The sequence below is a fragment of the Gilbertella persicaria genome (genome assembly GCF_025201335.1).
Source record: "Gilbertella persicaria strain CBS 190.32 chromosome Unknown B0P05scaffold_9, whole genome shotgun sequence".
NCBI classification, from domain to species: domain Eukaryota; kingdom Fungi; phylum Mucoromycota; class Mucoromycetes; order Mucorales; family Choanephoraceae; genus Gilbertella; species Gilbertella persicaria.
Genome location: NW_026251970.1, coordinates 359,293 through 376,123, shown reverse-complemented (window position 1 = coordinate 376,123; position 16,831 = coordinate 359,293). Strand labels below are relative to the sequence as shown.

General features: G+C 36.3%; 8 protein-coding genes across 8 annotated transcripts; 1 reads left to right on the top strand and 7 right to left on the bottom strand.

Annotated features, from left to right (window-relative positions):
• Positions 1-1,017: 1,017 nt before the first annotated feature.
• On the bottom strand, positions 1,018-3,774 carry B0P05DRAFT_569669 (uncharacterized protein; the record flags this gene model as incomplete). Its single annotated transcript, XM_051581271.1, has 5 exons — positions 1,018-1,571; positions 1,616-1,713; positions 1,765-1,850; positions 1,896-3,251; positions 3,298-3,774. The coding sequence occupies 5 exons, from the start codon at positions 3,772-3,774 to the stop codon at positions 1,018-1,020; spliced, it is 2,571 nt and encodes an 856-aa protein (XP_051437341.1).
• Positions 3,775-5,203: 1,429 nt separating this feature from the next.
• On the bottom strand, positions 5,204-5,861 carry B0P05DRAFT_532062 (uncharacterized protein). Its single transcript, XM_051577050.1, has 2 exons — positions 5,528-5,861; positions 5,204-5,425 (listed from the first exon to the last, which is right to left on the bottom strand). Exons 1-2 carry the CDS (start codon positions 5,705-5,707, stop codon positions 5,402-5,404), a joined length of 204 nt encoding a protein of 67 aa, XP_051437340.1. The 5' UTR covers positions 5,708-5,861; the 3' UTR covers positions 5,204-5,401.
• Positions 5,837-6,743, bottom strand: B0P05DRAFT_532060 (uncharacterized protein). Its single transcript, XM_051577049.1, has 2 exons — positions 6,563-6,743; positions 5,837-6,518 (listed from the first exon to the last, which is right to left on the bottom strand). The coding sequence occupies exon 2, from the start codon at positions 6,376-6,378 to the stop codon at positions 6,082-6,084; it is 297 nt and encodes a 98-aa protein (XP_051437339.1). The 5' UTR covers positions 6,379-6,518; positions 6,563-6,743; the 3' UTR covers positions 5,837-6,081.
• Positions 6,744-7,562: 819 nt separating this feature from the next.
• On the bottom strand, positions 7,563-8,465 carry B0P05DRAFT_465516 (Adenosylcobalamin biosynthesis, ATP:cob(I)alamin adenosyltransferase-like protein; the record flags this gene model as incomplete). Its single annotated transcript, XM_051574278.1, has 8 exons — positions 7,563-7,647; positions 7,691-7,815; positions 7,860-7,963; positions 8,015-8,087; positions 8,139-8,202; positions 8,248-8,278; positions 8,322-8,384; positions 8,435-8,465. 8 exons carry the CDS (start codon positions 8,463-8,465, stop codon positions 7,563-7,565), a joined length of 576 nt encoding a protein of 191 aa, XP_051437338.1.
• A 91-nt stretch (positions 8,466-8,556) lies between these two features.
• On the bottom strand, positions 8,557-10,749 carry B0P05DRAFT_532044 (uncharacterized protein). Its single transcript, XM_051577048.1, has 10 exons — positions 10,628-10,749; positions 10,402-10,571; positions 10,214-10,344; positions 10,105-10,170; positions 9,928-10,058; positions 9,643-9,874; positions 9,535-9,586; positions 9,402-9,482; positions 9,292-9,357; positions 8,557-9,235 (listed from the first exon to the last, which is right to left on the bottom strand). Exons 1-10 carry the CDS (start codon positions 10,730-10,732, stop codon positions 8,620-8,622), a joined length of 1,650 nt encoding a protein of 549 aa, XP_051437337.1. The 5' UTR covers positions 10,733-10,749; the 3' UTR covers positions 8,557-8,619.
• Positions 10,750-11,242: 493 nt separating this feature from the next.
• B0P05DRAFT_532037 (ML domain-containing protein) lies at positions 11,243-12,146 on the top strand. The gene is made up of 4 exons (XM_051577047.1): positions 11,243-11,484; positions 11,530-11,780; positions 11,834-11,872; positions 11,921-12,146. The coding sequence occupies exons 1-4, from the start codon at positions 11,343-11,345 to the stop codon at positions 12,059-12,061; spliced, it is 573 nt and encodes a 190-aa protein (XP_051437336.1). The 5' UTR covers positions 11,243-11,342; the 3' UTR covers positions 12,062-12,146.
• Positions 12,147-12,883: 737 nt separating this feature from the next.
• On the bottom strand, positions 12,884-14,122 carry B0P05DRAFT_532036 (uncharacterized protein). Its single transcript, XM_051577046.1, has one exon. The coding sequence runs from the start codon at positions 14,073-14,075 to the stop codon at positions 12,927-12,929; it is 1,149 nt and encodes a 382-aa protein (XP_051437335.1). The 5' UTR covers positions 14,076-14,122; the 3' UTR covers positions 12,884-12,926.
• Positions 14,123-14,471: 349 nt separating this feature from the next.
• Positions 14,472-16,616, bottom strand: B0P05DRAFT_532035 (uncharacterized protein). Its single transcript, XM_051577045.1, has 3 exons — positions 16,507-16,616; positions 16,122-16,460; positions 14,472-16,063 (listed from the first exon to the last, which is right to left on the bottom strand). The coding sequence occupies exons 1-3, from the start codon at positions 16,561-16,563 to the stop codon at positions 14,570-14,572; spliced, it is 1,890 nt and encodes a 629-aa protein (XP_051437334.1). The 5' UTR covers positions 16,564-16,616; the 3' UTR covers positions 14,472-14,569.
• Between the last annotated feature and the right edge of the window lie 215 nt (positions 16,617-16,831).

The following is a 16,831-nucleotide window of genomic DNA, read 5'->3' as shown; positions in this document are numbered from 1 at the left end:
TTACTTTTCTTAAAAGGACACAGTCAAGAAAACAATTTAACTAAACAATGATATTCTCTGGTCTTTTTTTTTTGTTATACTGTAACCAATGCCTGGCCAGAAAATCACTCACCTATGCCAACACACCAATAAACTTGCTTGTTTCCTTCACAATTGAATACGTACTTTTCTCACAAAAGTAAATTTTCCCTCGCTAATCTACTACACTTGCGTTAAATAGAGTTTATTGTGATGTTTCTCAGTAAACCCCTATGGAACTTGAGCGACAATTCTGGGATCGAATGATCAAATATGGTCAGATAAACTGCCACAGGATCTCATAGTAGGAAAATTAGAGTTTTATCCCTTATCATCATGCGTATCATACACTTCATCGTGTAACAATGCGTATCGGTTCACTTACGCTTTCTTATTGCCGTTATCCGCTGCATCTCTCCATCAATTAATACCTTTTCCAAAATAAGGTACGACAGAGAGAGATAGTTTACTCGTATCTATCTAGAAACAATGTCGAAAAAAAAACGTCTGTTGAGGTGATTCAAGGAATATAGGGTTATCTATCGAAAAAAGAGATAGATACATACATGATGGTTGTCTATTCTCTCTTGATAGACAACCATGTAGATTTATCCACACCCTCTTCTTCCGAGGTAGAAAATAAAAACTCCATCGTTGTCTAAAGTAGCGCTTTATACAAAAAGAGTAAGAACGACCTCGGGTAGTACAGAGAAGCACAATTTCCGTGTCCAAACAAAAGAGTACATGCTGACATGCCTTGTTTATAGCTGAATCGTAGAGTTAAATCTATACTAGTGAATGCTATCAAAGACAGCATCAGCAGTGTAGAACAAACAATACGAAGAGGATGTTTTTTCTCTCTTGAGAAGAACAAAAAAAAAGTCTGCTGCGGTTCCTGTACGAAAGAAAATAGATTGCCACAGCCTCAAGATAAAAAAGAAAACGATGTATATGATGCTTTATTTTACAGTGATTCTAATTGTATGCATGTTATAAGTCTTAGATGGCTCCTGTTGTAAAAACAACAGTGGCAGCAGAGGCAGCAGCGGTACTACTATCAACACCATCACCATTAACACCGTCGCCTCCTCCACTGGTTCCATTTGAATCAGCTTGGTTCTGGTATTTAGAAGTAATGTTTTCATATGGCTTTGAAGCAGTATAGCGTCTTCTTAGTCGTTCTTCACCTTCTTCATAACGCTCTTTTTGTGCCTTAATTATGCTTGCATCATCATCATCTCCTTCAGCATTGGGATAGGCATGAATGACAGGTTGGTCAGGTTGAGTATAAGTAATACAGAGACGTTGCAGTTCATCCTTAAGTTCCATCATAAAGTTGTTGTGGCGCAACCAACGGCCACCAGCATCTTGGAAATTGTTACTATGTTCAAAGTAAAAAGTGAGTGTGATTCGATTCAGGTTTTCGAGATTAATGATATTGACACCGGTAGAATTAGGTGTGTAGAGCTTGGGATATTCATTGGCCCATTTGACCATATGGTCACCAAGTGCTTGAATCTTCCAAGTAGGTGTATGATACGAAATTTGAATATCTTTAAAAGATTAGTTGGCTGTTTTTATTATGGTTTATGCATACCGAATGCTTCTGTCGTATTGCCTGTTCGACGACAATTGATAATGTATTTGGTTGCCAATACTGTGTTTTTAACATAGACAACATCGCCAGACCATTTTCTATAATGTGCTCATTTAGTTTTGTAGGTAAAAAAAAAATTGTAAGCTTACAAGAAGGTTGTCACCATAAGGCCCACACTTGCAACTGTCCAGTTTTCAGTATCAATAAACACACGATCTCCAGTATCAAATGGATGCTTTAAATAACATGAGTGTCAGCTTATATCTATGATCTTACTTACTGTCACAAAAACAAAAAGAATAGATTCAAATGCATCTTTTGCACTGTTACCAAAGATAAAACTAGCAGCAATAAAAGCACTCCATAAGGGCGTCAATTGTGTGCCCACATTCACGCCAAATACCGCCATCACCACCACAGCCCATATACATGCAAACACAATCAACAAAATGATGTCCAGTGTTCCAGTGACTTGAGACATATCACGCATAGATCTAGCTAAATCCTTACGTTCACGATAGATACGAATACAGCCGGCACGCATTTCGCGCTTGCTAATATCGCCATTGGTATCAGTGTCAAACAAGCTAAAGGCTTCTTTTGCTTCACTGATGGTCTTGAAGAATTCATAAAGATCAGATTCAATCATGTATTGACGAACAGGATTTGGACCCATGACATTATGGTAAATACTACGAGCCAATATCTTGGCTTGATGAATAGCATCTTGTTGCAAAATCGATTCTTTGAATAGACGCTGGTATCCGTCTTTGAGACTCCAGGTATTAAAAAAGGAAGCATCGAGGATACTGCTGTTCGCTGAACTGAAAGTGGACACGCCTGTATTGGCCCTCTTTAAAGGATACCGACCTGGGTTTTGTTCTTGCTCGTAGTTTTCAAGACGACGTTCAGATTTGATTTCTTCTTGCTCATCTGCAATTTCGTTTTTTTGTTCGATTGTTTGACGTTCTTGATGACGCTTCATTCGTTGTCGAATGTTGTTTAAATAACTTGATTTTTCTTGTTTTGTTTTGTTCACCTGAGAAGGCTGTTCCACCGAAATATGACTATTGTTTCTCTCATTCAATGGTGGGATGGGAATCAATGTGTCCATATCTTGCGTCGGAGGAAATCTCACATTTTGTTTTGTTGTTGCTTCTTCATTGACGGGTGTACTTGGATTGGTACTTATGATGGGTTTTGTCTTGAATTTCTTATGTTGGCCATAAACCGGAAACCCATATTCACTTCCTTCATTGCTTTTTTGCGTCTGAAGTGGGTTGCGCTGCTTGTTAGCTGTTTTCTTGATACGCTTTAATAAAAAGTCTTGAGGCATGGTGCGTTTGACACGTTTCAGTTTATCCAGGATGCGAAGTGCTCTTTCGTTTTTCACCAGGCGGTCACCATACGCTTTTTTGTGAAAGGAAGTAACGATCAGTTGCAAAATGAATTTTTCGATAAAAAGAAACAACATGAGCAAAAAGAAACATTCCATGACTCGCTCAAGTGTAGCCACATAGACGGGTCGAGATGCATATTCTGGTCCTTCAATATGCCAACGAAGAAAGGCCCATGAGCCCCATGCCCAGGCGCCAATGCCTACTAACTTGGTATATAATCGCAGCGCCATATAATACTAAGTCATCATGAGTATTATCAGGTCGTTTCAATCAAGCACTTACCGATAGTCTTGCTTTTAAGACTTCTGTCTTTCGAGGAAAGAAGATGGAAGCTATGTTCTTGACGATCCAAGGAACGATCTCCACGACACATTGAGTGACAAATGAGATACAGAACATGAAAGCAATAAATGTAAACCAAAGGGCTAAATTGTACGATGTCAAGGTAGGATCTGTTTGTGGTTTGACTTTGACAAAAATAACCACACAGACAGCCACAGAAGCCAATGTGAGGAAGATAAAGATGATCCATGAAATTAAAGATGAACTACGAGACAGAAAAAAGAAACTGATTGAACTCTTTTGAGGAACCCCTTTTTCGTCTTCCCCGTGAAAGTCCTCTGGGTCATCTTCTTCCCAATTGAAGTCTTCACTTGTGTTGCCTTCATCTCCGAAGCGTTGTTGCCCTCCATCTTCATCATCAGACACAGGACGACTGGAATAAGGCGTACTGTCATATTTTAATTCATCTTTTGACATGCTTTAGTTCCGAATTCAATAGGCCTTGCAACTTTTTTTTTTGTAGATATACCTTTTGTCTTTTCTGACATGGAAGAGGCTTTCAACAAAAAACAAAGAAAGAAAGAAAGTAAGGGATCGATCCGTGCACTACTAAAAATTTTTTGATTTGAATTCTACAAATTTAGTAAGTCTTCATCGTCATCTTACATTATCAAATGAATCCTGATCAATGGAATTCTTGCGCTATGTCAATGATAGACACTAAATTTTGGAATTAGCCTCTCTAAAAAAGGTTGTTACTATTGTCACCGCTTTTGTTCCGACATGTCAAAAATACACTGTATATAAACTTTATGCAGTGGTACATGCATAAATTCATACACGGTATCATCGCACTATTTCCCACTCAAAAAAAAGTCATATAACATCCATAGGCTTATTTTATAGTGCTACAGTTTTGCCTCTTTTGTATTATGACAACATAAACTTTTCAATCGGGTAAGGTATGAGAATGTTTAAAAGCCAGAAATGAAGTGAGTGACAATAGAATTTTTTTCCTGGGTTCATGTTGGGCCTAGTGATCGATGATGTTTGGTTCAGGACTTGGCATAATACTTTCCTAACTCTAAATCACTCAGTTTGGTTTCAATAAAAGGTATTTTGTGCATTATCGCGAGTTATGGAGCGTACTGCGCATCTCACACTCTTGTTCTCGAAAGAGTTGGCTTATCAATGTCTATTCCATAATAAAAAACAAGTGTGGGGATAGTTTTAAGCCTAAAAATTTGTATCTTGAGGTTGATTTGTTTTGATTTTAGACATTGTATGAAAGAGAGAACAATATATTTGAATAGTCCATTAGTGATTGATTTTTAGAAGAGATGTGGTTTAGTTGTGTCTTTGTATTCTTCAAATGTCTAGCTTTCAAATGACGTATAGTACATGTAGTTATCATGTTAATTGAGCATTTTGAGTGTCCCTTTTCATATTTGACATATGGCTATTGCAGTATAACAAGTACTTTAGTCATTCATTTCTCAATCGATATGAGACTGTTTCAATATCTGTTTGTATCGTTTAATTGGTTATTGAAAGAGTTATTAAATGATCCTACATGTGTGCTGATAGCTCTTGATTTCAATAGTCTACGAAGATTGGTTCCATGTTGTATACTGGTAAATGACCTTTGATGTTTGGTTTCTCGGCCAATGTCTAATCCAAATCGAGACCTGCTTATACTGATAGAGGCCTCTGAGATAGAGCTTTCATATATGACGTGATTGATCTTGCTATGTTTCCAATTGCGAGAAAAAGTACTGTTATTTAGAGTAAATAAATCGTTTTTACAGTCGTTCCAACGCCAAAGGGCGGTTTTTGATTTTTCAAAGGGCGGATTTTTATTTCCCAAAGGGCGGCTCTCATTTTTTCAAAAAGTCGCTTTCTTTCGCTTTTACAATTATTCCAGGCAGTACATTTACACGAAAAGGAAAAGCGAAACCAGAAAAACTATTTTCTGTCCATACCACCTTTTCGATCCAGTTGTTTGCAGTTATACGGCTCTTCGTTGAATGGGTTGGCAGGCAAAAATACAATATTAAGAAAATTGGCTACTTGTGCTTTAGAGACTATAAGAATATATTAAATGTTACTGGATCATAGAGTGGAAAAGGTATATCCTTTATTATGTACCTAAATCCATTTGATTTTTATTCACTGTTGTGCTATCTTCAATATGTGATTCTTTTTGCTTGACTGGATATCTTCTGTATAGGAAAGGATAGGCATTTATTTTGTAAATGCAGATCACCATTGGCTCCATGGGATCCTCCTTGTAGCAGATCTCCAAACTCTTCAGTGCATCAATAGTTGGTACAAATTTCTTGACATTTTCATCGTTAAAGGCTACACAATATAGCATGCATATAGCTTGTTCCCTTGTTATGGTTATCATATTTAGTACGTAGGAAAAGGTAACGAGAACCAGCGGTTGAATATGGCATTAGTTATTTTAAGCCCTTTTCTTTCTGAATGCATCTCTCCCAATAAGATTCAGCATGCTTTACTCACTGCAAACAGTCCTTTGTAGTCACCGCATTGCATGCTCCAGCGATACGAGGTGTCAGCTCATCGCCTTTTTTCAAAGGGTTTCTTCTAATGCCACTTTTGATCTTCGGCCAGCACTCTTCGATGGGATTTAAAAAAGGAGAGTAAGGTGGCATGAATAATGGTTTTTATCCCCGTCTCACAATTGCGTCAACAACAAATCTGGAGTGGTGTACCCTACAGTTATCCGTGACAATGAAACACCCTTTCATCTCGTTTTTATCAAGTACGTCCATAACAGACTCCATATTTAACAATATGATAAGCAGTAGTACCCTTCTTTAAGAGTTTTTGTTTTTTGGGCTCTTGAGTGTTATACTTTCTTTTTTTAGCTGATACCTCAGAATGAAACTCTTTCTCTATCAATTCGACATCCCCTATTTTCAGAGGTATAACTTTGGCAAAGCTTGTAATTCCTCTAGCACATATACACCCAATCATACTCAAATTAACACCTTTTTGTGTGTGCACTTTTACGTTTGCTGGAGTGCCAACCTTTGACCATGCACGCCTCCTCATCAGTTGAGAGTGAAAACCAGCTTCATCAATAGACACGCAGTTTTTCTGAAAACCAACACCGGCCTCTATCCATTTGTTGATGATTTCGTAATGGAGATCGAGCGTTCTAGGTGCATCTCTTTCGGTTGTGTATTTACTAGCTTGCTTTAATGTTAAGCAGTACTTTTCACGAATATGCACTTACAAAGATGAAATAGCAACGGATACTCCTAACTGCTTCATCAGCTCTTCTCTTGCCTGTTCCAAAGCGGTCGAGGGGTTAGCGTCAAACAACTGGATCGAAAAGGTGGTATGGACAGAAAATAGTTTTTCTGGTTTCGCTTTTCCTTTTCGTGTAAATGTACTGCCTGGAATAATTGTAAAAGCGAAAGAAAGCGACTTTTTGAAAAAATGAGAGCCGCCCTTTGGGAAATAAAAATCCGCCCTTTGAAAAATCAAAAACCGCCCTTTGGCGTTGGAACGACTGTACAGCTAAAAAGCCATAATTTCGGTCTTTTAGGGTAGTAATCTTGCCATTTTTGTAAGCTGGATACCATGTTAGTATTAAATCACGTATCTAGAACACATTGACTATCTAAAAATTATTTTTGTTGCACTTTTTGATGTTGAAGGTATTTTGAGTCTTTCTCGAGCCGCATTTTAACCAAAAAACAAGAAATCATCTAAAAATACACCAAGGTAAAGTCTGATCAACTTGGGGTCTTAAGTAACTTGGTCTATTTTAACGTGTAGAGCTTGAAAATGCAACGAAAACGCGCTGTTTATTATGAGTATTTATGAGATGATGCGTAAAATAGTCTATAGCGTTCTACATGCGTCGTGTACTTTTTTTATATGCTTTTTTCAAATTCAACGCTTGGAGCATGTTTAGTAATGCAAGAGAAACATTCTTTACCATAGATTGTCATAATAAGAATTGCTTGTATGATGAGCTACAGATCATTTTCTGATTTTGATGTAAAATAAGGCAGGCTGGGTCATAAACTACACTCATGTTTTCATGGGTCAAATATGTCTCTTGATAATTACTGATACTAGAAAACATTACATAAATCAGCCCTTGATAATTTGTCTAATTGCATGCTATAAATACAAAAATTCTATTAGAAACATATAGTTCTATATAACATCAATTTGTTTCGCGCTTAAGATGCAACATCCTAATCATGCTTCATTTATTTCTGCTATTCATATTTATTGTATATTTTTTCTTGTTTTCCCTGACATTGAGAAGCCCATCTTGCAGCATTAAACAAGAGATCACTCAGTCTACAGCAAATAATTAACATACAGACCCAACTTCACAAGTTACCTGTTTAGAAAAATAGCAACAGATTCATCACACAAATGATCCCGTACCAGAGGCTGGACTCTTCTTTCTGCTCTACGACAAACAGTGCGAGCAACATGAAGACAAGCACTAGGTTTACCTCCAGACTAACAAAAATAAACAAACATGCCCAGTAACACATGCTACTTACAGGTAAAATAAATTTAGTCAACTTTGGTAGTTGCTCGTCATATTCATCGATCCATGTCTCTAGTTGATCAACTTGAGTTCCAGAAGGGTCAAATGCAGTACGCACTGTTTTAGAAAATTGTCAATGCATAGGATCTTGCTGTGTTGATATGTTACCTAAACGGGACTCATTGGATTGTTCTCGAGGTGTTGCAATGTTTGAGCCTGCATCTTGTAAAAGACATTGAATCTATGTTTTTTTTTCTGTGAGTGGGTTTGCGCGATGAATAAATATGTTTACTTTTGTTAATCTTTTAATAAGCTCGGTTCCCCAAGAGTAATCTTCTAAAAATTCCATAGCAAGTCTTTTAAGATTAGCTTAGGTACTAAGTGTGGCTTTCTCCCTTTACCCAATATGCGAACTTAATTCGTCAGTTGTGCCTATTCCATTGTTTACTATTTTGATTTTAAAAACTATGGTTACCTAAAGCTTCGAAGACATCATCGTCCTTATTTCTACGTTCCCCGTTATAAAGACTTGAAGTGCCTATAATGAATATAAATCTAAATACCATCCTTTTTTTAGTTCAAAAGTACCTTTATCGCCTGTCTTTGTGTATATCTTCATCCTGACTGAGATCTTGAACGCAACAAGGTAAATCGCGTATATAAAAGAAAAAGAAAAAGAAAAGAACTGATTGGCGGAGGTAAAAAAAAAGCTTGTTTATCATCGCATAAACATAATCAACTTTATTTTAACTTTCACATCAAAAGTAGCTAATTTATACAACTGAATGCCAGATTCTATTATTGTTTCTTATGCGACTATTTATATCAGCATTGTATTCATTCATGGTTTGCATAAGTGAAGTTATTGTCGTATCTGAATTGGCTTGACTATTATTTGTGTTTTTGTTATTTGAAGCCAGCAACATCTCAATCAAATTTTCTTTGGCAACTTGGCCTTCATCATGACCTTCATCTTCCAATAGATTTCTAGGAGACCAATCAGATTCTACAGATTTGTCTTCATCCTCCTCCTCTTCCTCCTCATCAAATTGTTCTTTTAGCAAGAGTATTTCGTATTCTTGTTCAGCATAATCGCTCCAGACACCTAGCGAAAATGACTCAAGAAAGTGTTCTTTCCATACAGAACTGTCTCCAACCAACATATGGAACCGCTTGAACTCCATGAATCTTCTTTTTTCGAGTTCATATTGTCTTTTTCGTTCTTTTTCCAATTGTTCATTGGCTCGAATAAGTCCCTGATATGTATCATGTATTTGAAACTTTTGGATATTAAAAAATGTATCAAAAAATCTTTCTGCCATGATGCCATTCTTCTTCAAATCACTCAATGTAAATTGCCCAGGTATTTTTGGCTGAATTAAATCGTTCCTTTATATTTTGGCTGAGCTTTTATCTTTTTTTTTTTTTTTCTAGAGAACACTTACATTTGACATATCAAATCTTCTAGACGAATAGGATCTTCATAATAAAACTCAATGGCTTCTTGAAGTCTATAGAACAACATAAGATACAGAATGCCTTGCGCTATGTATACTTTTTATCTTGTTCGCTCCAATGTTCTGCTAAATCAAAGCTTGTAATGATGCCATCTCCATCATCGTCCATGCATTGAAACCTAAGAAGATAGGTTTAATTTTTTTAAAAAAAAATATTGCTGTTCTACATACCAATACTCAATAGCTGAAGGAGTACTCTTGTCAACTTCAGACAACAAAAACCCTAAAAAAAAGGTTGTATTAAAATATGATAGTTAACTCTTGATAGTTTTTGCGTACAGATATAGTCCAAATAAGTCAATGTTAGATGATCTTTCTGTTGATTTTTTCGTGCGGTAAATGCTGGTATGCGTCCATGTTGCATAATCTGATGCACCAACTTGGATGAGAGTATACCATCATTATAGTTTGCCAAATCGTGTTCAAAAATAATAAGATCATGGTCACCATCAAGTTCCCAAAATTTGACATAGAGAACATAAAAGTGCTTGTAAGAAAAGCAATCTCTCGTCTATGATAGAAATAAGTTGGACTTGAAGAGACATATTATTTTAGGCTCATTACACTGTTGAGATCAATTTTGGGTCCAAGTTGTTTTATCGTTTGAACAAAATTGCTTTTATAAAAATCAGATAGACGCATTTTACCATTCGCACATTTTGCTTCATAGAAAATAGTACATATAACCGTCTCAACTAATCCAGAAATTACAATAAAGAAGCAAGTAGTCAATTCACTTACTGTATCTTTCTTGAAACATTGGGTTGTTAACAAGGAACTGAAGTCCAGGATGATTCCGGACAACATCTGCCATTGACCATGAATCATTTGTCTACGATGGTCAACATACCTTCTAATACAGGCAAGAAATCTCCAGGCACAATCCATTGACTGTTTGTTTTCTTCAGAATATTAAAATACAACGATTTATCGTCATGCTGACTATGGTTGTGTCGCTTTAATACAATGGATGCCCAACCCCTTTTGTTTTAGAAAGATCAATAAAGATGTCTTTTCCTTTTTTTCTAACTACTTTACTCTACAAACACAGAAAAGGCTAATTTTGGACTACTTGTCTTGCTAAAAGATTGTAGTCTTCGAAAAAAGGCCATATTCATATATCTAGGTAATCCACATGCTCTTGTTACTGGCAAGAATTGCGCTTCTGATAGACAAGATTGATTCTCGTAAATGTCTTTTACTTTAACCTATTTTTTAGTATGAATATGTGCATCTGTATATGTAAGGGTGGGCAAAAACTTGCCATTATCTTTAGCAACATTTCCTTATGCTCTTTCTTTAAAGGCTTTCCATTTGGGAAATGAAAAGATGGAATTATTTGTTTTTGGTGCTCTGTGTGGTCAATCATATAAAACACAAAAAGAGAAGAAAAAGAGAATGATTAAAAAGAAAAAAAAAAAGGGTTTTTTCTACAATTCAGTATGTCTGCTTTTGACATTCAAACATTCCTATTCATGTAAAGCGTGTCACAACAACTCCTTAAAACAAAACAAACTGTTTTTGGTGTATAGATCCTCCTCGACTATGTGCATTATCACACTTAGGTATTGTCATATTTTATTTGCACATACATATAGGATTGAATTCCCTTCATAAGCATTCACCCTGACTCGCTTTTAATTGATTATTATGTCAGTTCAATTTATCTAGAGTGATTCATAATCAATTCAATAAAGGAGGCGTTTGTACAGCTACTCATTCACATCACACGCTGAAAAATATGTTATTATGAAGATGCAAGTCCCAAAAAAAGCAAGTTGACTCTTTTATCTTTACTATAGTTCACTTTAAAGATTAACATCTAAAATGTGCTTCAATCTGACACACTTTTGTATTCAAAAACTGTCAGATGATCTTAGCGTACGTGATCTACGTGACTTTTCTGCATTAAGACAAGACTTAAAAACCATACATTTTCCTCTTTTCTTTTCTTTTCTTCTTCTTCTTTAGCTTCCACAATGCTATTTAAAACTGGTCATCTACTTTGTGTATTTCTATTGATTTGCAGTAGCGTTTCGGCTCGATTGTTCTATTGGCCAAGTGATACCTATTCTTTCTCTACAAATTCCTTTGCTTCAAATGTTCAAGTCAAAGTCTGCAGTAAATATGAAAGCGATATGCTTTGATTGACTGACTTGTTTACAGGTAAGCCTGACTACGCTCTCAAAATCAGATCAGTCAAAATCACTCCCGAAATTGTTGTACCTGGAGGAGAGGTAATTATTCAAGCAACAGGTACTGTTTATGAGCCTGTTTTGCCAGGCTCTGAAGCAGATGTTGTGGTCAAGTTTGGTGTAGTCAAGTTGTTGCATAAGAAGTTTGATATTTGTAATGAACTTGAAAAGAAAAAAGATGATGTAGAGCTTCAATGCCCTATTGATCAAGGCGATTTAACGGTAAGAAAGATAAAAAATGTGAGAGAGGAAGAGACTAAAATCACATCATCCAGGTTACACAAAAAGTCACATTGCCTAAAGAGATTCCGAAGGTTTGAAGTGTTTCAGGAATAGGATTGATAACTAACGAGCCTTTACAGGGAAAATTTGCCGTCTTGGTTCATGCAACTACTGCTGACAATCATCCTTTGACTTGCCTTCAAGTGCTTGTTGACTTTAGAAATCATCGTCGTCTCTTAAGTGAAAACCGTTTCTTGAGAATGGATTTAGATCATATATAATAAACTCTATCATTCCTAGTGAAGGGGGGATAGCCATTAAATGCTTTGATTGAAGCCAATCAATCTGTTTTCAAATGAAAACTAATTCATGCAATTTTAAAGTGACCCAAGCATCTTTTTCTATAGTCAGTTGAGTGGAATGACTATAAATTCATTTTAATCAAAGCTAGATTGTCTTAATTTGCAATAGCATTGTGTCAACTTGACATTACGCCAAGGATATATAGTATCTAAGGCGTACTATTCAAACTTTAATAAGAAAACATGCATACATAAAAAGAAACGACTGTCGTGCAATTAGATAATAAAAACAAATTAATTTTGACAAACAAACAGAATTACTAAAGTTGATGAAAACTGAGTTACTTGCTCTTCTTTTATCCAGCCATTTGTTCTTTTTTTTTCCTGATTGCGTGGCTGATTGTGCAACAATCTTTTTATTTTACAGAATTTTAAATAAGATGGCTATTCTGAAAAGAAGAAAGATATAGAAAGGTATCTTGTTTGTTTTGAACAGATAAAAACTTATTTCAAATTAAGTACAAGGTAGATCATTTGTTTGTTTATTGCAAATATTATATTAGTTGATCGGAGCGGTGAGGAAATGAACCTGTTTACGCTTGAAATGGGGCTGTTGTTTATCTGATAAGCCAAGCTTGATTCTGTAAATTCAATATATATGAAGAGTTATTCGTTCATTTTTTTTATTAGTATTATATATTTAGTTTCATGTTGATCAGAAATGGTTAGCTAGTTGACAAATAGCAGTAATTAAAAAGAAAATGTGTGATATGTATATATATATATATATAAAGAAAGGATAACTATGTGCAAAATTAAAGAAAGAAGATATGTATATATACAATCAAGAAAAGATCTTGGCAAGTCTTTTACCAGACTTTTTGAATCCATTTTGTAACTTTGTTGAAACAGATCGTTTAGGCTTCATATTAGGAGTTTGTTCAATACTGACAGGTTCTGTTTCGGGTGTCTTTTTACGTGTCAATAAAGTAGAGAACCGTTTCTTGTTTGGAGAAGTCTCAATAGCTGAATCGTTGTTCTTCATTGTCTGGACTGGTAATGGAGGAACAGGAGGTCGAGTGCCTGAGATAGAAGAGGATCGACTAGCGACCTTTTGCATGGCTGCAGAAAATCTGTTCTTGATAGAATGTTGGCTGTTCATACTGCTTCGACGTGAGACACTCGAAGGAGCAGCAGAAGATTGATTGGGTGGAGTGAGAGCAGGTGTGGGCAGGGACATGGGCTCTTCATGGTTGTCAGGTGATGGTGTGTGAGGTTGATCAAGAATCTGCTGTAACTTCTCAGATAATGAGATAGCACTCTGACTGTTGCTATTGTTGTTCTTGTCATGACTGTAATTATTAGGAATCAATGAATTGGTATCATTGTGTTCAACCTTAGAGAATGTATTGTCAGATTCTTTCTTGATGTCAGGAGTGATCGTCTCAATATGATACGGAACTATTGACTCCGTAGATGCAGGCTGTACAACACTAGCAGATACTTGGTCTCTTTCTACAGGCTCCTCCTTCTTTTCTTGCTCTTTCATATGAATACTTGTGTTCACTTGGTCATCATTATTCTTGACTTTTCCATTGTCCTTCAAATTTTCTTTTTCTATGAATTGACCTTTTGATGCAAGAGTTTCTTGAATTTCATTTACATCCTTGTCTTCAAAGACTGGTTTAGCAAGAGTAACTTGATTCATGACTTTCTTTGTCGATGAGTTCATATTAGGCTTAGTGATGGCATTACGTTTGAATGGCGCGAATAGAGCCTCTAAACCTAAAACAGTATATAGTACCACAAATCTTGCCAAAAGGACAGTACTCTTGAGCAAATTCGGCAAGATATCAGAAGGATGAGTTACATGTGCTAAGGGTATTAAAAGCGATAAAAAGCGTGCAGTAACATTCATTGTCTCAAGTGGAGTTACAATTGATGTAATGAGATACATGCAAGTTGACAGTCGAATCAGAAGTAAGAAGCCCATAGCTACGAGAATGAAAAAGAGAGTAAAAAAAAAAAAGAAGAGAGGAGAAAAGAAGAAAAAAAAGATATTTATAACATCAGAAGGGAGGGGGGATCTTTATTTTTCTTTTTGGTCATACACTAAAGTGCTTAAATTTAAGAGCCGCGTACAATTTATATGAATATTTGATGGTCTAAGCCTAGACAATTGAGTACACAAATGGGTTGATGTAACATGCAAAGTACCAGGGTAAACAGAGACCAATGTATTCAGATTCAAACGACTTTATGAACTCAAGAATTTGGTAGCATAGCAGTAATCGTTATATGTTGAGAATGAAGAATGGTTATCTCGAGTGTGTATGTGCATTAATACTTTATTTGTCTGATAAGCACTGTACAGAAAGTCTTTTATCGCTTTTGTTTTGACGTAATGTCTTGCGATTTACTATATAAATAATTTATTTTAAGTGTGGAAAAATACATATATAAATTGGGGATCTAAAGATTGTGCTGTTATTGCTCTTGACCAATAGCCGGTAATGTCTTGGACTTCTTTTCTCGAGCGGATCTTCTTGGAGACATTGGGGACATCTTAAGTCTACGTGACATAATAAAATTCGGTTCTTCACTCTTTCTTCGACGAATTACTTCAGATCGATCCCGTTGATCATTCAGTGAAATATCACTATGGCTAACACTGCGTACGCCCCAATATTTGCGCTTGTGTTTACCTGAACCAATGGTGCGTTCTTCTAATTCGTCTGGAATAACTACCATACCAGCAGCCACACTGACTCTTCTGCCTGAAGGATTCAAAATAGGTCTGTCGGGTAACATACTTGAAGGTAAGCGTTGGTTACCTTCTTTTTCTTCCTTTTCCTTGTTATCTTTCACTTCTTCTTCCAACTTGATCCATTGTTTACGATTCTCGGCCAATGTTTTTACCAGTTCATCTGCTTTAGGGAACAAGGCAGCAAAGATTTCAAAATAAGGACTGACGACAAAATCACCAAACTGTAAACCAATGGTTGTCTGGCTCACCTGACTTCGATCCATATTAGGCGAAACCGGTAGTCCGTGCTCTTGTTCAGCTTCTCCTTGTCGAAAGAACTCCTCGCATACAAGATTTGACCATGCAAGGCAAATGGGCCAAGGGCGAAGTGCATTGCTGATATCAGCAGCATGAAGTATGATTTGACAGAGAATAAGCCGTTGTTGTGGTTCCATAATATAGTTGGGTGGTGTATATACAGTTCTTTCGACTCCATCTTTTTGTATCGTACTTGTCATAAGATCCACACCTGATGAGTGATGATTGTTTTGGCCATCCAATGTTGTTTTCTTGAGCCGCTTTAGTGAACTATCGACCTCCTCGTCCTCATCATCTTCGTCTTCTTCAGGACTCGCTGGCAATATAGGCATTGTTTTCAGTGAGAGTGGAATAGTATCTTCTTCGAAATAAGATTTTTTCCTAAAATACGCAATAGCACTCTTTGCTCCCTGAGAAGAGAAAATATCTTTGACTTGAATATCGTCTTCATGTGTAATTGTGGTTGATATTGTTGAATCACTTTTTGTAATTTTGGGCGTATTGTGGTTGTGTTCGTGGTCGTGGTCGCAGCCATGGTCGTATTCTTCGTATTCTTCTTCTTCTTCTTCAGTAGTAGAAGGTAAGCTAGGCTTGTGTAATGATGAACGCATCTGCATCACCTCTTCTTGTCCCACTTCTGTGATGATCTCTAACAAATTAGCCAGATTCTCTTGTAATTCATAGTGAAATATCATATCTGTTGCCAAGATCATTTTGATAATACTTGTTCTCATTTCTGGTTCTGAAGTAGGTAAACCAAATGCAGTACTGGCACTTTCCATACGTTTGAGTAGTTTATGCTTTGTCAGCAAATCCATCGTGATTGTACAAGAATAGCTTTCTAATACAGACTTGTTGCTGTAACGAATAGCCAAATCTGTCTTGAGATTGACTTGGAAATTGTTGTTTTTTCCCGGCTATCGTGATGTTTATAGTAAGTCAAAAAGCTATTTGATTGGTTATTTCTTTACTTACATGGCCAATGTCATGACACAAGCCTGCAATCAGCAATGCGGCAATGTCAATGCGAGAAATATATCTGGCTACATCGTACGAAATAACCATATGATAAAGAACAATGGCTACATCCACAGCGTGGTAGAACGAGTGGTATGCATTTGGCAAATAGCCATGATCTACATCAACTAAAAAATCAAGAAACTCGGATGGTGTAACGCCAATCGACTCGCATAGGCCAAGTCTCTCAACAAATCCAAGAATATAGCCATATAGCTCGGCGCGAGACTTGTTGAGAACACCAAAATGTGCAAGATCTTTGACTTCATATTTGGGATCAGAAACTTTGATCATCAACTATTTCAAGATTAACTCGAGTGTATAAGAGATTAGAAATTCTTACACATTCAATCACAAAGAGATCTTCAGATGACAAAGAGTTGTGCCTTAAAATAAGCATATGTAATACAAGAAAAAAATAGAGAGAGAAAGAGAGAGAAAGAAAGAAAAGATGAGAGTATTTTTTTTAGGGAGCCTAAATTATAAAAAATTTACTCGACACCCCCAGCTTGCTGATTGTCATACACAGCCACTCAAGACTCACATTTATGCAGCGTATAAAAGATAACTCGGTTTCATAAGCGTGTTGGTGTAACATTTTTTGATTTATTTCCTGCAAAATTCAGAATCAAAAGACTGCAAGATGTTGTGGTACACCGCTACTCTGA

Excerpts from the sequence above, each read along its gene's own strand:
- B0P05DRAFT_532062 (XM_051577050.1), bottom strand. The coding sequence starts at position 5,707 with ATGATAACCATAACAAGGGAACAAGCTATATGCATGCTATATTGTGTA. Across the intron at positions 5,426-5,527 it reads AAATAAATGCCTATCCTTTC|CTTTTCCACTCTATGATCCA; the intron begins CTATACAGAAGA and ends TAAAGGATATAC.
- B0P05DRAFT_532060 (XM_051577049.1), bottom strand. The coding sequence starts at position 6,378 with ATGAGGAGGCGTGCATGGTCAAAGGTTGGCACTCCAGCAAACGTAAAA.
- B0P05DRAFT_532044 (XM_051577048.1), bottom strand. The coding sequence starts at position 10,732 with ATGATTGACCACACAGAGCACCAAAAACAAATAATTCCATCTTTTCAT. Across the intron at positions 9,358-9,401 it reads TGGAGCGAACAAGATAAAAA|ACTTCAAGAAGCCATTGAGT; the intron begins GTATACATAGCG and ends GTTGTTCTATAG. Across the intron at positions 9,236-9,291 it reads GAAGATTTGATATGTCAAAT|GAACGATTTAATTCAGCCAA; the intron begins GTAAGTGTTCTC and ends CAAAATATAAAG.
- B0P05DRAFT_532037 (XM_051577047.1), top strand. The coding sequence starts at position 11,343 with ATGCTATTTAAAACTGGTCATCTACTTTGTGTATTTCTATTGATTTGC. Across the intron at positions 11,485-11,529 it reads TGTTCAAGTCAAAGTCTGCA|GTAAGCCTGACTACGCTCTC; the intron begins GTAAATATGAAA and ends ACTTGTTTACAG. Across the intron at positions 11,781-11,833 it reads TTGATCAAGGCGATTTAACG|GTTACACAAAAAGTCACATT; the intron begins GTAAGAAAGATA and ends CACATCATCCAG.
- B0P05DRAFT_532036 (XM_051577046.1), bottom strand. The coding sequence starts at position 14,075 with ATGGGCTTCTTACTTCTGATTCGACTGTCAACTTGCATGTATCTCATT.
- B0P05DRAFT_532035 (XM_051577045.1), bottom strand. The coding sequence starts at position 16,563 with ATGCTTATTTTAAGGCACAACTCTTTGTCATCTGAAGATCTCTTTGTG. Across the intron at positions 16,461-16,506 it reads ATCTCTTTGTGATTGAATGT|TTGATGATCAAAGTTTCTGA; the intron begins GTAAGAATTTCT and ends ATCTTGAAATAG. Across the intron at positions 16,064-16,121 it reads TGTGTCATGACATTGGCCAT|CCGGGAAAAAACAACAATTT; the intron begins GTAAGTAAAGAA and ends ACATCACGATAG.